At 41.1% G+C, this 14,770-nt stretch overlaps 1 protein-coding gene across 7 annotated transcripts in view; it reads left to right on the top strand.

Annotated features, from left to right (window-relative positions):
• The window catches only part of LOC122405528 (synaptotagmin-7), a 79,482-nt gene that overhangs the window by 24,287 nt on the left and 40,425 nt on the right, over positions 1 to 14,770 (top strand). For 4 of the 7 annotated variants that reach the window (XM_043410350.1, XM_043410353.1, XM_043410354.1 and 1 more), the window contains exon 1: positions 6,869 to 8,840. The exons of 1 other annotated variant lie outside the window; for it this stretch is intronic. In XM_043410350.1, coding sequence (XP_043266285.1) covers positions 8,752 to 8,840 — 89 coding nt within the window. In that variant the 5' untranslated portion in view covers positions 6,869 to 8,751. Of the gene's footprint in view, positions 1 to 6,868; positions 8,841 to 14,770 lie in introns of those variants that run through there. 2 more of the 7 variants (XM_043410352.1, XM_043410351.1) reach the window with 2 other exon arrangements.

Raw genomic sequence — 14,770 nt, 5'->3', positions numbered from 1 at the left:
ATTAGGATGTGTTTGGCATGTATTAAAATAAAAGCAAAATGTCGATAATAAAAAAAAAAAAATATGGTAATGCTTCGATGTTTCATTATCGGGGTTTTTAATGATTTCCATCGTTTTTCGCGAGCTAAAAAAATATAAAAGAAACGGAAGAGTTCGTACGTACCGTTCGGATATTTTTTTTTTAATAATATTCCTCGCCTGAAGCGATTTTTTTGGAAGATTTACGAGCAAAGTATTAACGCGATAAAAGGATTTATGTTTTCTATATTAAAAATATTCTAGACTCCAAGGGTTGTGCACGGAGAATCTTTCTTATGGAAAATCGTGTTTTTAAATTCTCCGTTCACATGTATTTTTACATCGAAAATTTTTTAAAACACTGTTCTAAACAGTGTCGTCTGGCGATGTTAAATTCGATGCTCCTCTTCCGGCTCGTAGATGGAATCGAAAAGTTTTATTCGCCTTTTATCTTATAGCACCGGCTTAAAAGGCTTATAACTAATGCCGCGGATTAATGTAGAGCGCAAAGAATCTTTCGACTACTGATTAATGGAGTACGCGTCTCCAGTCTCATTCCACGAATCAAAAAGCCGGAGGCTTTACATTGTCCGTACGTCTGCGATACTATAGGCGGAATTGTTTGAACCGAGTGTATGTCAACTTCAAAGAAGTTCGTGGATTATGAAGAAGCGGCCGACATGATCGAAAGGTCTAAAGACGTACGCGGGAAAGTGGAACAAGGCAGAGTGATTCGATTGGTTAAAGGGGCAGTCGAGTCTGGAGCGAGCAAATTTAGGCTTCGTTCGCGTATTAGTCTAAAAGAATCTATCAAATCTTGTTCATACGTTTTACCCGTATTTCGAGTACTCCCACAGGTTTTTACAAGCATCGACCACCGTTCGTTCTCGAGTTATATACTGTTGTCTCGAAGTGCACGGACAGGAGTTTACGTTGTTTACGATTCGAGCAGCCGTTTCGTACAAAAAGTAAATCAAACTGATTTTTTTATTTCGGTAGAGATTTTACGACGCGATAAAAATTGGGTAAAAATTTTAGTGCTTATTGCGGAATAACAATAGAAGTTTCCAACGTAGAAAGTTAGTCCCAGTTCGTACAATAGAGAGACGTGTACTTTATGTGTGTGCAAAGTTTCGAGTGAATCGGCCCGGTACATCTTGAGGTATCGTGGGCATCAGTTCGAATAACGTCGTTCCGAGAAAAACGGCTTTAAAGTTTGACCTACAGTTTTAAGGTGTGCAAGATGTATGCACGAAATTTTTGCGATCTGTTTGTCAATGCATAGTCTCTGTACCGGGAACGTGGAAGCGTACGAAAATCGATTTTTCCAATTATCTAGACCGGGACTGCCCCTTTAATCTTTTCGCAAACGCGTTCCTTTTTTTCCCTCGACGCAAAGTATGCAATATGGCTGGTAATGGACTTTGACGGAAAGAAGTAACGTCCTTCGAGTCTTTCTGGCAAATATTAATATTAACATAATTAATCGCCGAAGAATATGAATTAAAATTTGCTCGTAGCCAGAGTTTGGTCAATCAATTTTAACTCTGCACAAAGAGTTCGGTCCAAAGCTCTATAAACTTTGCTAATTATTTAAAGTTCATCGTAATTGCTTTTAAGACTTTAAGAAAATCTATGAAAAATATTGTGAATTCGTGAATTTTTTAATGTTAACCTCCAAACCTCCGAAATAGTCGAAGCGAAAGAGCGATTTCGTTTTAAGGGGATGATCGCTTTTCCCCGGTTGAAAAGTAAGCATTCTTTGGGAATTTATACAAAGTAAACTGTGTAATCGATCCGCCGGTGGCTCTTGCTATTTATTTAGCATTGATTTCTATTGCAAAACGATATTTATGTACGTCGATAAAATAAATACCATTGGAGATATTTTTAATTAGAGAAACACGGTGCCTGCGTAATGGGATGCTCCACTTTAAATTGAGCTAGCTAACAAAGTTAGTTAGAGTTTTCCAAAACCATCCAAATAGTAATTTATGGCTTCTCAGATAAACTAGGATACCATGGTAATTTAAACAATTTACAAAGCGATGCTAATTTTTAGAAGAATTAAACTCTTTCGGGGAAGCATTTTCTCATTTCGCGAGCGTAAAAAAAACTGGCGGAAGTACAAGCATTATCCTGGTTCCGGTTATTGGCACGCTATAAAGGAGGGCTCGCTCTAAAGATGAAGTCAATCGGACTATTAATGTCGGAGTTATCCCTCCCACAATTACGAGAAATGTAGTTTCGAGAACAACGCGTTTAAAGTTCGTCTGGCATCTACTCGAACCGTGCTCGTTATACCTGCTCCCTTTATGCGCCGTGCTCTTCAAACTTTCATAACTTTTACAATTTTTCGAATGCGCCAGAAGTCAAACAGCGTTGTATTCTGTAGACTTCAAACTATTGACCAATGGAGGGGTGGGGGGGAAAGAATTTTTTTGCCATTCCGAACGCAAAGAACGATTTCACCTTTAATTAATAAAAATTTACAGAAACGCAGGACTGTGGGACAAATTTGAAATACTTTTATATGAAACAGTAAACATCGAAATACTTGCATACGTAAATACTATTTCATTAGATGTTTCAATCGTGAGAAAATACTATTTATTAATCACACTCGGTTTCAAATACGGAAAATAGTGAACTGAAAGTAAGAAATAAAAATTTTCAAACTAAACATATTTTGCAACTATTATTCGCTTATGTTATCGACATAAGTACATGGTATAATACTATTAGTTGCAATACCATTATTCTAAATCTATTTTAATGAAATACTTATTTCACAATATTATTGACACATGCAATAATACACACGAGTGAATAAAAATATTTATATTTACTATTTTTTAGAAATTATACTTTCACGAATATATTAATCGTTTCACCTCGGTAACACGATATTAAAAATAACATAAATCGTATCAACATTAATTTCTACAGTCGTCTGCATGCAAATGCAAAGGCGTCGAAAGAAACCATTAGGTTAAAATAAGTACACACGAAACCGGGGTAAAAACAGTGTTAAGATCGTCACCGCAAGTAGAAATGACCAGTAATGGTCAGACACGTTACTCGAATCGTGCTCAATTGCATGCCCAGCAAAAGATACGATTATGGCATAACGGCGAGGCGAAGTTTAATCTAATGGGAGTCTTTGAATTTATCGAAACGTTCGGACACGCTTGATACACTCGAAGTTCTAAGTATTCTTAGATCTTTCAAGAATTTACAGAGCACAGTTTTCTTTTACCTCTCGAGGAACAATTGTAAATTCGCAGCCATTACCTCGGTGTTACTCGCGTAGAAAAACTTTTCATCGTGTGTAACACCGTTTACCAGGTCTCACCACGAGGAGGTTGCTGCGTCCGGAGACCCAAAAAGAGATAGACGGAATTAAAGTTCCATCGATCTTTCTTTTATATTCTCAAAAACTAGATTGCTAAACTAAAGAGATAGAAGGAAACAAAGTTGCATCGATCTTCCCTTTATATTCTTAAAGACTAGATTGCTAAACTAAAGAGATAGGAGGAAACAAAGTTCCATCTTCTAGTTCTAATTATGTCAAGCAATTATTTCATGAAAGAAAACGAAGCTTTTAGAGAAACGCGACACGAACAGAATAGTGGGTCTAGGGGCTAGTTCGTTGCCTTTTAGCGATTCCGATCGAAAGGGAAGAGGCTCCCCAATTCTCCTATGCACCCCGCCAGGAGCTAAAAGAACCCGACTTAGGCTGACTGACGTAGGGAAGGGATCCTAAGTCGGAGGCTCCCGCAGACAGGCGAACCTCTCTACGGGCGAAATCATCTTTTTCTTCGATCGTCTCACCAGAGGACGGCAACTGACCTTTTGGACCAGCTAATCGGCCGATCGCCTGCTTGCTACATACAGGGTGTTCGGCCAACACTGGGAAAAATTTTACCGAGAGGTTCTGGAGGCCAAAATGAGACGAGAATCAAGAATATCAAATTTTTGGTTGAGGTTTCGTTAAAAAGTTAATAAAAAATTTCAAATCGTTCTGGAAAAATTATTTTTGGTTTCAGGGGTCAATTACAATCATTTTTGGTCATTATACATATCCTCGAAATCCTACGCACTTTCGAGAAAAAAATTCGAGTATGTGCCTTTTTTCGGCGAAATAGAAAAATTTTAAATCGTTCTAGAAAAATTATTTTCGATTGCAGGGGTCACTTACAATCATTTTTGGTGAATAGACATATTCCCGAAATCCTACGTACTTTCGAGAAAAAAATTCTTTACCGAGAATACAATGTCTGACCAATGTCTGATTCCCCTGAAATTGCATGCGAATGCTTAAAAAATCATAACTTCTGAACGAATCGGAGGATTTTAATGTTTCAAACGGCAAACAACGTGTATTTTGGCGAAGAATATGTAGAAATTCTAAGAATGTTCAGAAAGTTGGTCCTTAACCCCGTAAAGTGAGAAAAACCCCATAAAAGTGGCCCAATTTTCACACGACCATAACTCCTACAATAGTGAATATATTGCATCGAAATTTTGAGAGGAAGTAGTTGAGAGCAACTGTTTCTGTACCATGTCAAACAAAATTACAAAAAATCAAAAACTAATTATTAAGAAAAATCGACAGGCGAAAAAAAGAATTTCAAATCATTCTGGAAAAATTATTTTCGATTGCAGAGGACAATTGCAATCATTTTTGGTGAATACACATACCCCCGAAATCCTACGTACTTTCGAGAAAAAAATTCTTTTGCCGAAAATATACGCGTGGCCAGAAATGTTTCCCCGAAAATTCATGCGTATGTTTAAAAAATCATAACTTCTGGACGGATTGAAGGATTTTAATAATTCAAAATTCAAACAATGCGTATTAATGGAGCTCTAGACCCCCAAAAAATGGGCCTAAAAAATACATTGAATTTAAGGTCTACTCGTATATCTCGCACGCAGCTGTTCGCAGATTGCCGTTCCACAAGCAACACTTTAAACGTTAATAACATTCTAACGAAGCCTCAATCAACAAATTAGTATTATTGATTTTCGTCTTATTTTGCCCTCAAGAATCCCCCATTAAAATTTTTCTCAGGGTTGGCTGTACACCCTGTATAAGCAGTGATGATTGAGGCAAGGAACGGGAGAATGAGAGAGAAAGAAGCTACTTGTTCAATAATTACTTGGCAGGGTGCGGAGATGCGTGCAATAAAGAATGCTACGACGTTAATATTAAAATTATCGACTCAGCTTAGATCTAATCGACTTATAATTAAAAGTCCCTCGGCGGATGAAACCCTTAGCGGATGCGATGTCATCCTTCGATGCCCTTGCAATTAACACAAATGTAAACTGAAATTGAAATTGATATTTATATTACAGACGTGTGAAAGGAAACTTAAACAAATGTAGAAATAGAGAGAGGAACACAACAAGTCATTCTGAAAAAAGTCAGTGTGACCACGAATATCTGATTCCCCTGAAATTTCATGGGTATGTTTAAAAAATCATAACTTCTGAACGGATTGGAGGATTTTAATGTTACGAAATGCAAACAACGCATATTTTGATGAAGAATATGTAGAAATTCTAAGAATGTTCAGAAAGTTGGTCTTCAACCTCGTAAAGTGAGAAAAACCCCATAAAATTGGCCCAATTTTCAAACGTCCATAACTCCTACAATAGTAAATGATAGAAAAATCATCGATATTATGATTCATCAAGGTTTCCGTTGTGTGTATTTTATTCTGAAAGCCATTGCACAACATTTGGATCTCAAAATTGTATAAATAGATTACTCGAAAAAGCAGATATAATTGAACGATCATTATTATCCTTGCAGCGTATTGTAAATTAATTATATCGTTAAAGTGTTACAAAAGAGAACATTTACTACGTACAATCCGCATTTATCGTTCCTTGCATATTACATCTTTTGTAACAAAGGGTTTATTCTTCCCCTTAACGAATGAATAATAATAGTAATCAAAAGTCACAATGACCGTGGAAAAGCGTCGGGGCTAAGAGTTTCCATCGATCGGAAAGAATCTTCGAGAAGATCGAAACTCTTCTCGTGCGAGGGTAACGCGACAAAACGGCGACCGGTAATCACCGTCGAACGGCCGGCGCCCAGCCGTCGGGGGTTAGGCGAAAAGATTACTATGCTCGTAGCCGATACAGGTGGCGGCGATAACTTTGGACGAGATGAAGAGTTGAAGAGTAGAGCAGCGGGCGAGGGGAGGGGGAGGAAACGAGGAAGCAATAGGACGAAGCAGGACGCAGGATGCAGGAACGAAGGGGTGGGTGTACGGGTGTAGGGAGACGGAGAAAGAGGATCGGGAAAGGATGGCGAGCGTACCGTTGAAAAGGGACGTCGGGAGCGGGGTCGGGAAGGCAGGACGAGGACAGAAACGGGAATGACGAAGAGGAGAAAATGGTGGGCATCGAGAGGAGCAAGGGGTTGAGCGAGCAAGGGCGTACGGTGGTTGCGATGTAGAATCGGTCGGCAAAGGGTGGTTGGTAGGCTAAAACGGGAGGTGGCGGTGGCGGTGGTGGTGGCGACGGTGGAGGTGGAGGTCGAAAAGGGAGGGGAACACATGCCTAGTCGTAGCAGGAGTCGGAGGGAGGGTTTCGTTGGTCGAGGGCGAGGGACGCGTGGGGGGATGGAAACAGGACGGTTCGCAAGCGGGTTACGGAGAGGTAGGAACGGTAGGAACGAGGGCAGAGGCAGGAGGAGAAAGAGGAGCCGGAGGAGAAGGTAACGTGGATTGGTAGGTGGGGGACGACACAGGGGTAGCGATAGGATTCTGGGGGTTGGAAGCAGCTGAGAGCAGTACGCGAGTAGGTCACACCACAGAGGAGAGCGGTAGTTCGCGTTTGGCTGACGGTTCGTCCGTTCGATTGGACGGGACCTGCGATTCTCGTTCGACCGGCGCTAACGGTTACCATTCGCGATCGTCGTCGGGTGTCGAGGTGTCGGTGTCGTTTCGCAAGAACAAACGCTCCGGTGGCCGGACGGGTGAACGTTTTCGGCGATCGTCGATCCATCGGGCCCCCCCAGGGATCGCTGAACGACGACAAGTAAATTTCCACCGTTTCGCGAAACCGCTCAACCGCGATAGTTTTTTTTCCTCCCCCCCCCCTCTCTCCGGAAAAGATATTCCGTGTCTTCGGTGTAGGTAAGCCGCGCGCACGCACGCGACCCTCTTCGACGGGATTTCTCGACCAGCGATCGAAGACACGAAGGATCTTTTCGTTGTCTCGCATCTGGGCCAGAGAGAGAGAGAGAGAGAGAGAGAGAGAGAGAGAGAGAGAGAGAGAGATCGCTTACGCGCTCGCCTTCGACGCGTAACCAGCTTCGATCGGTTGATCATTTCGCGGCGAATTCGAATCAATCCTCGGAGCGACGAACGAAACCAAGAAAAGTGGGAAACCTCGGAGAAGGTGGAGAGGAGAACGCGCGACGCTCGACGGTTCTTCCAATGAATTTCTTCCAAGCCACGGAACACGGAGGAGACTCTTGACGTTCGAAAATATTTGAGAGAGAGAAAGAGAGAGAGAGGACGGGGTCGAGAAAAAGGAGGACGAAGTAGTTTGTTAGTTGCCAGTCGGAGTTTACCGCGTGCAAATTAGTCGCGATTAATATTGTTATCGTTGATTGTTATCCTCGTTTTGTACGTTTCTTGTTGTCGATCCTCGCCACCTGACGATGGCCGCAGTTTAGTCGGTTCGCGGTGCCAGGCGCGTAGACGAGGATACACGAAAAAGGTGGATCGTTCCGGGACGATTCGTCGCGTTATTTTTCTATCGATCTCTACCGACCCGTCGTCGGCGTAGAGAAACCGTTCTCGCGCTACGTGTACGAAATTTCGCCACCGAGGCCTTGGGTATTCGGGGGCTGTCATCTCGAGGGAAGACGAAACGCGCACAAGCCGAACGACCCCCTGTCGGCCAATTCGAATAATTCGAGTGCGCGTCGAGTTCGCCTCGAAGGCCGAATATCGCTCGTACCGAGCGTTGCCTCACTGGCTACCCAGACAGCCGCAGATTCCGTCGACTGTCAGGGATTAATTTTCTCTCTCTCTTTCTTAACCCGGAGGAACGTGGCGACGACTTGGAGAAAGGAAGAGGAGACCCGGAAACGAAAAGGAGGGAAACGCAGCGGAAAGGAGAGAAAACGATCGAAAGCGGTTTCTTCTTTTCTTTTAGAAGAGGTCGTATAGAGTGCGGCGGGTGGGGGGCAGCCAAGAAACGAAGGTGAATTACCTGTTTGTGCGCGCAAGAGCGTCGAACTTGTTAACGGGGTTCGTCGCCGGTTGCTCACCAGGGATAATAACGAATACAACGAAATATCACGAGGACGATCGACGACCAACGAGAGAAGAAGGGTCGCGATCACGGTCGTGAGAAAACACACACACAGGGGGGCGAAACGAATCATGCGATACGACTCGTTGTGGAACGGGTTCAGGGCTCGAAGCAACGAAATAACGGAGGAGAACGAGAACTCTCGATCGGAGTAATCGAGATTCGAACACTGGTCCTCTGGAAGCATATATACATATATATTACGTTTGGGTACCAAGGAGGGTCCCCGATAGATCGGAATCAACGACTCGCGGTTACGATTCGGTGAAACACGGTTAAAACCCGGTAGAAGGAGGGATCCGTCTGCGATCGGTTGGAATCGATCGAAGCCGTGCACGGCAAACTTTTCCTCCTTTAGTTCGGTTTGCCGGCGAACGATCGAATATGGAAATCGCAGCCTCTGCAATGTTGGATGGCCTGAAAAATAATCGAATCAGCAAGTTGGCACTGTCGCGGTTCTTGTCGCAGAGTCTGTGAGTAAATTAACCCCGGTCGTTGGTCACGAGCACGTAATCGATTCGACGCGATACGAGTAACGAGGGTGCTCGAAAGCATCGGCACGTAGCGCGCACTAATTGATTGCTTGGCTGTTGTCTATGCTTCTGCCGCGTTTCATCGTTAATTCTGGCCGGTTTGATACCCGCTCGCGTATATGCCTTCGCGCGACTCGTTTATATGCCCGTTTTGTTTGAACCACCCCCCCCCCCCCCTCGTGGCGCCAACGATCCCGCGCAGGCATAGCGTTACGTTTTTAGAGTCGTAGAAATTTTGTGGCGTAGATCGCGCGAACTGCAGGGTAACAACCACCGACGCGTCAGCTTCCCGTTGCCGCTTTCTAGTTACGCTTTTGTTCTCGCGCGACGGACAATCGGGGCGAGTAGCGCCCAACAGATTCGCCCGCGTTCACCAAAAGAACTCTCGATCTTTGCTTGTATCCACCCACCACCCAGCCCCCCCCCCCATATTTAGATCTCGACGGGATCTCGGACGATGTACGGTGCCAGACGACTCCCGAGACGCGATATACCAGTACGCGCGTTCGTAGAGGTAGAGGTAGTGGCTAGTAGGTAGAAGGTAGTTGTGAACGTAGACTGTAGAGGTAGAGAAACAGGGTTGATGAGACAGACGAAAAGATCGGGAGTGAGAAAGAGAGAATTTTTCGGTGAACGACGAATGGCATGGCAAGTATGCGGTTGGTGGCGATAACCACTGACAAAGGAACACTGCGGACTGTCAGACCTCGATTTTGTCGAAAGTTCGCACGAATGTTTCTCGATTACCACTACTTTTCGACCTCCCCTAATCCGTTTCGCTTTAACATCGATCGACCGCTCTTCTATTTGCCCCGTTCTATAATATGTACTCGGTTCTTATAGGTTTTAATCTTCCGTATTGCTCGAACGTTGTGGAAATTATACAATTTTATCGAGGGGGTGAAACTGGCACTTTCAAGCTTCTTCATTTCTTCATTATAATATATTTGGGCAGTCTATTATATTTTCAGTTGATCTATCGAGGCTATCGTAGACGACTCGACTCAAGGACGATTCTTCTCTATTAACGTTAAAAGTTTTCCTTTTTTATTTTTTTTTTTCGTAAAGAATCAAAAGTTCTATTCTACTAGACCCTTAAACTACACGAAAATATTTTTTTAGTCTTTTATTATCTTTTATTAAATAGTAGTTTTGTCTTTTAATCCTATTCGACGATGTTGACACTAGAACTACAATTATGGTGTATTTATTTGTACCAAAGAAATTAAAACGATAGATACTAGGAGAAATGTATAATGCAATGAAAATAAATGTGGATTCGTTCTTTTATAGAAAATTAGGGTAAATTTTCAAAAATTGAGTCGAGCATTGAATGGGTCATTTTCATCACTTTACAATAAACTGGTTGGTTTACACTAGTACTGAACCTATTTTTAACAAAAAAATATGGAAAATTTGAAAACCCATAGCATTTTGAAGAAAAAATTTCTATACCAAAAAAAGATTTTGTCTTCAAAAATAGTCTTTCAAATTTTCTATATTTTTTGCTTAAAATAGGTTCAGTACCAGTGGAAACCAACCAGCTTTAATTGCACCAACCATAATCACATCGTTCGATTTAAAAGACTTAACTATTTATTAAAAGATAATAAAAAAAGGACTACAAAAATATTTTCCTATAGTTTAAGGGTTTCTCTTCGTGTCCTTAAAGATCCGGTAGAATAGAACTTTGAATTCTTTACGAAAAGAATAAAAAAGGAAACTTTAATTAACGAAGCAAACGAAGAAATTTAATATTACGAGTGTTTATAAATTCCTCCGGGAAAGAATTTTAACATTCTTTAAAATGGCGTCGGAAGATTGGATTCGAGTAGCCAGCCACGTCAATTAAGATGGATTCTTGGAGTGCAACGGGTTAAAGTTGAGAAATGACAGGAACGAAATACGGGCATAGTTCTTAGTTTGGACCAGCGTTCGAACGTTCGCGCAAAGTTTCGTTAAAGTGGACGTCTGATAATTCGCAGTGTTCCCCCGCGAGCGACGAGTTTGCTCTACATGTGGCTACTGAATTTAAACGACAGAGATAATATAAATAATACAGGCGACAGCCACATTGTGGTTATGAAGCTTAAGGAGGGAACGAATCGTCGACGGCCCCGAATAGCTTAATCCTTTCGGACCTGGAATTTAAACGCGGTTTCCGGCCGGATTTCATTAACTGATAATTTCGTTTCAAGCACTTTCGGATATACCGTAAATGCACGCTGGAGAATATATCGGGCAAGATGCAAATACATATTGGACATCGTGAAATTATTAAATATTGGTATCGAGAGCAATAACAAATGCGATAGATAAGATTATTTTCAGTCTTTAAATATTCCTATTATCAGAACTGTTCTACTTTCTTCGTTCCCCTTATTTTTAATTTCCAAAAATCAACACAAGTTTAAACGCAAAAATACTTTATTTTCTTATAACCGTATTGCACTTGTCGTTGTTTTTAATACCAATCAAGTCACAAGTGAATGTTATTTGAAACTATCAAAAAGGAACTCCTTGTTGGTCTGTAGAATTATTAATTTTTGAATATCGTATCTGAAAAAGTTAAGAGTCATCGGAAACAAAAGATTCAGATTTCGATCGATTCTTTTTCGTCGACGATAGGAGAAAAGGTCTTCTGGGAATTCGCAGATATGAAATAACGTCCAACGGGGAAACGAGTCGCGTTCCAATTTTCGTTCAATTCGTTTTCCTAATTTGCTAATGTCGCCAGACACCGAACGTTCGGTTATTCCCATTTCGTTTCCATTGGCTTCAATTTGTTAGAGAACTGTCCGTTGCCTCATCAGGATAAAAATTAATCAAATTTCGAGCCGTGCAACGCGCGCTCGTCCTTTCAACTCCAGTAGTCGAATTTCGATCGGACGAGGAACATTTTAATCGGACAATAACGAGCGAAAACGACGTAATTTGTTCACAAAGTTCGTTCGATTGGACGGTTATACGTTTAAGCTTCGTTTCGTGGAAATTAAAATATCGTTAAATTAAACCTAAATGGTGAAAAAAAAGAAACTAAGAATAGTAACGAAAATATTAAAAAATGTATGAATCAGTTTCTACTGAAAAGTATTATACTGAAAAGTATTTGATAATTGGAAGGTTGTTAATTTTTACGATTCTACTCGTACAAGTTTGTCGATAAAAATATACTTTTAATCGTGAATTTTAAATAAATGCTTCTTAATCGGTTGGTTATATTGTGACCGATCTTTGTCTTTATTTATTTATGAATTTTTTAGCCGGTGAACCTAAATTTTTTTTAATACATTCACACATGTGAAGTACTTTGTTGGCTAGTTTGTGTGAAAAATTTATATACCTCTTTGTCTCCAATACATAGTCTTAATCTAGGGTATTTCATGTACTCAAGAAGTTTAAATGAAATAAGCCTCGTGTGGTCAGACAGTGAAAAGACCAAGGACTCTGTCAGCCATTTGATCACACATGACATTCATATCTTTTTACGGAATTAATAGAGATATGAGATTGAAACTTTTTACGTATATCTACGTACCTTTTTCTAAGCGTAAATAATTGATTTATTTTTAATGATAAATACTTTTGCACGGTGAATATACACAAACTTATGTCCGCGTTTGGCACGATACTTCTGTTTTGGTCATCCTATAAAGAATTTAATATTTTTGAAAGAAATAAGAAAACACGAATAATCGTAGCATATTTTTTAAAAATTCGATTTTTTCATCTTTATTGTTTCTTCAAATAGCAAATAGGAAATTTTCATAGGTATCAGAATTATTTTTGTTTGGACGAAAACTTTCGATTTCGATCGATCTATTAGCTCTCAAAATCTACAATTTCGAAGACTGTCATGGTCGAGGAAAATAGCTGAAGTTTAACGAGTCAGAGTTCGGCTGAAAATCCTATAACATCGCTAACTTTTCGAATTCCACAAAAATTGATTTCTGCTACCTTCGAACTGGTCAGCCCCTTCAAACTTTGTCGTACAATGTTACAGTATGGACGACAAGTCACCTGGATGATTCGCTTATTTTTAAAAAAAAGGAGAAGTCTGCTGACGTTTGTTTTGATTTTAGATGCATGCGCCAAGAACACTACATATTAATTAATTTTCGTTTAACCTAAACTACATACATTTCTATTTATCTTCCAATTACTTCAAAACCACAATTGATATATTGACAATAGGATTAAATGAGTCTTAAAAATTGCAGGCAATGTGTATTTTAAAGTGACACCAAGTTATGGCGAGTTAAGTGTTAAAAACGATGATCTCGATCGGTTATTGCATTTCATAGCGCGAGCTATTCATAACCGATTTTTTATGTCTTCCTCGGTTGTTGATACGTCGCTTTACGCTTCTGGACACACTATCGACTACCGTCATGTCCTTCGATATCAACGTGCAGCATACCCCCACACAATTATCATAATATTCTTTGTCCATGGCGAGAGAACGACGTGAACTTTTACTCTGGAAGAGCATTCAAACTTTTATAATGCTTGATATGAAAGAACAGAAAATCCATATTCAGCCGCGTCAGAACACGTGTCACCGTTCCAAGGTCATCATTTCGAACACTTAAATTAGAACCCGGAACATAAACATGCAAATCGATGAACCGTTACATCAGCCACGCGAAATTATCCTCCTTGTCACTATCTTTCAAAGACTCCGAATGACCTTGAACTGTAGGTCGTTGAATTCGTCTTGCAAGCCTCTGTTCGGAGAAAAATTTTTAAAATGTCTTCGCCGTGAAATTAAACAAATACGATAGAAACAAGGAGCACTACCGACAACTGTTCTTCAAGAAAATATAAAGAAAATTTTTTTTAAAGGTTTAAGGTAAAACACCCCCTTGATTTAATTCAAACTCCTATAATATTTAAAAATTTCGTTCAGTTTGGTTTTCTGGTTCTAAAATCAGGCAAAATACGTCCTCTCTGCCTAGCATTTCCAAGCCTATATTCCGAGACGGAGTACAAAGAGAAGAAATCGATACGTTTTTACCTTCTAACTCGACGGACGCGTGAAAGAGCATCTTGTCCAGAATCCGGAAACGTTTCCACGGATGGGAAGACATCCGGAATGGTCGGTAAGCGAGAAATTCGCCGGTAAGGTGTCGCTGGCCAGCGATTCTTTCGTTAAACGACGCATGTAATTCGGGAGTCGATACAATTTCCGCGACCGTTCGATCGTCATGCGCCGTTTACCGTCGACGGTTATTAAGACCCGAAAGGGACCATGGCTGAACGCGTAAGCGAGAAAACCCCGCGCCACAGGTGTGATAAAATGCCGGAAACGAGGGTCTGGCGCGGAGGACCTTCCGACGTACGACGCGTTTCTACACAAACGGAACAAAGCGCGGCGTCTGCTCGCGTTAGGACGATAATCGGTGTTCGTATCGCCCCGGGCGATAGGCATCCTGATCGGGACGCCTGCTACAGCGCGCGGCTCGGTTGTTTGCGCCCGAGGGGTACACTTGACGACACGGAACTTGTCCACAGTACGCGTGTTGCGTCCTGACTCTCAATTGGCGGAACACAAACCATCGTTCTACCAATCGGAAGCTTGAAACAAAATTTTTCGAGAAAAGAACTTGTATCGGTATCATAGAAAAGCCTGTAGTTGCAATCTGTTGCCTTGGACGCAAAGGATCTTAGTAAACTCGTACGAAAATGCAGAGTGTTTGGCTACCCCTGAGAAAAATTTTAATGAGAGATTCTAGAGGCCAAAATAAAACGAAAATCAAATGTACCTATTTGTTGATCGAGGCTTCGTTAAAAAGTTACTGACGTTTAAAGTTCCAACAGTTGCGTGGGTGTGATAGCTGTCCGCAGATTACCGTTCTACAGGCGGAACT

This window comes from Colletes gigas, unplaced genomic scaffold (assembly GCF_013123115.1).
Source record: "Colletes gigas isolate AHSC1104 unplaced genomic scaffold, ASM1312311v1 Colletes_gigas_Sc00004, whole genome shotgun sequence".
NCBI classification, from domain to species: domain Eukaryota; kingdom Metazoa; phylum Arthropoda; class Insecta; order Hymenoptera; family Colletidae; genus Colletes; species Colletes gigas.
This window is presented reverse-complemented; position numbering and strand designations above follow the sequence as displayed.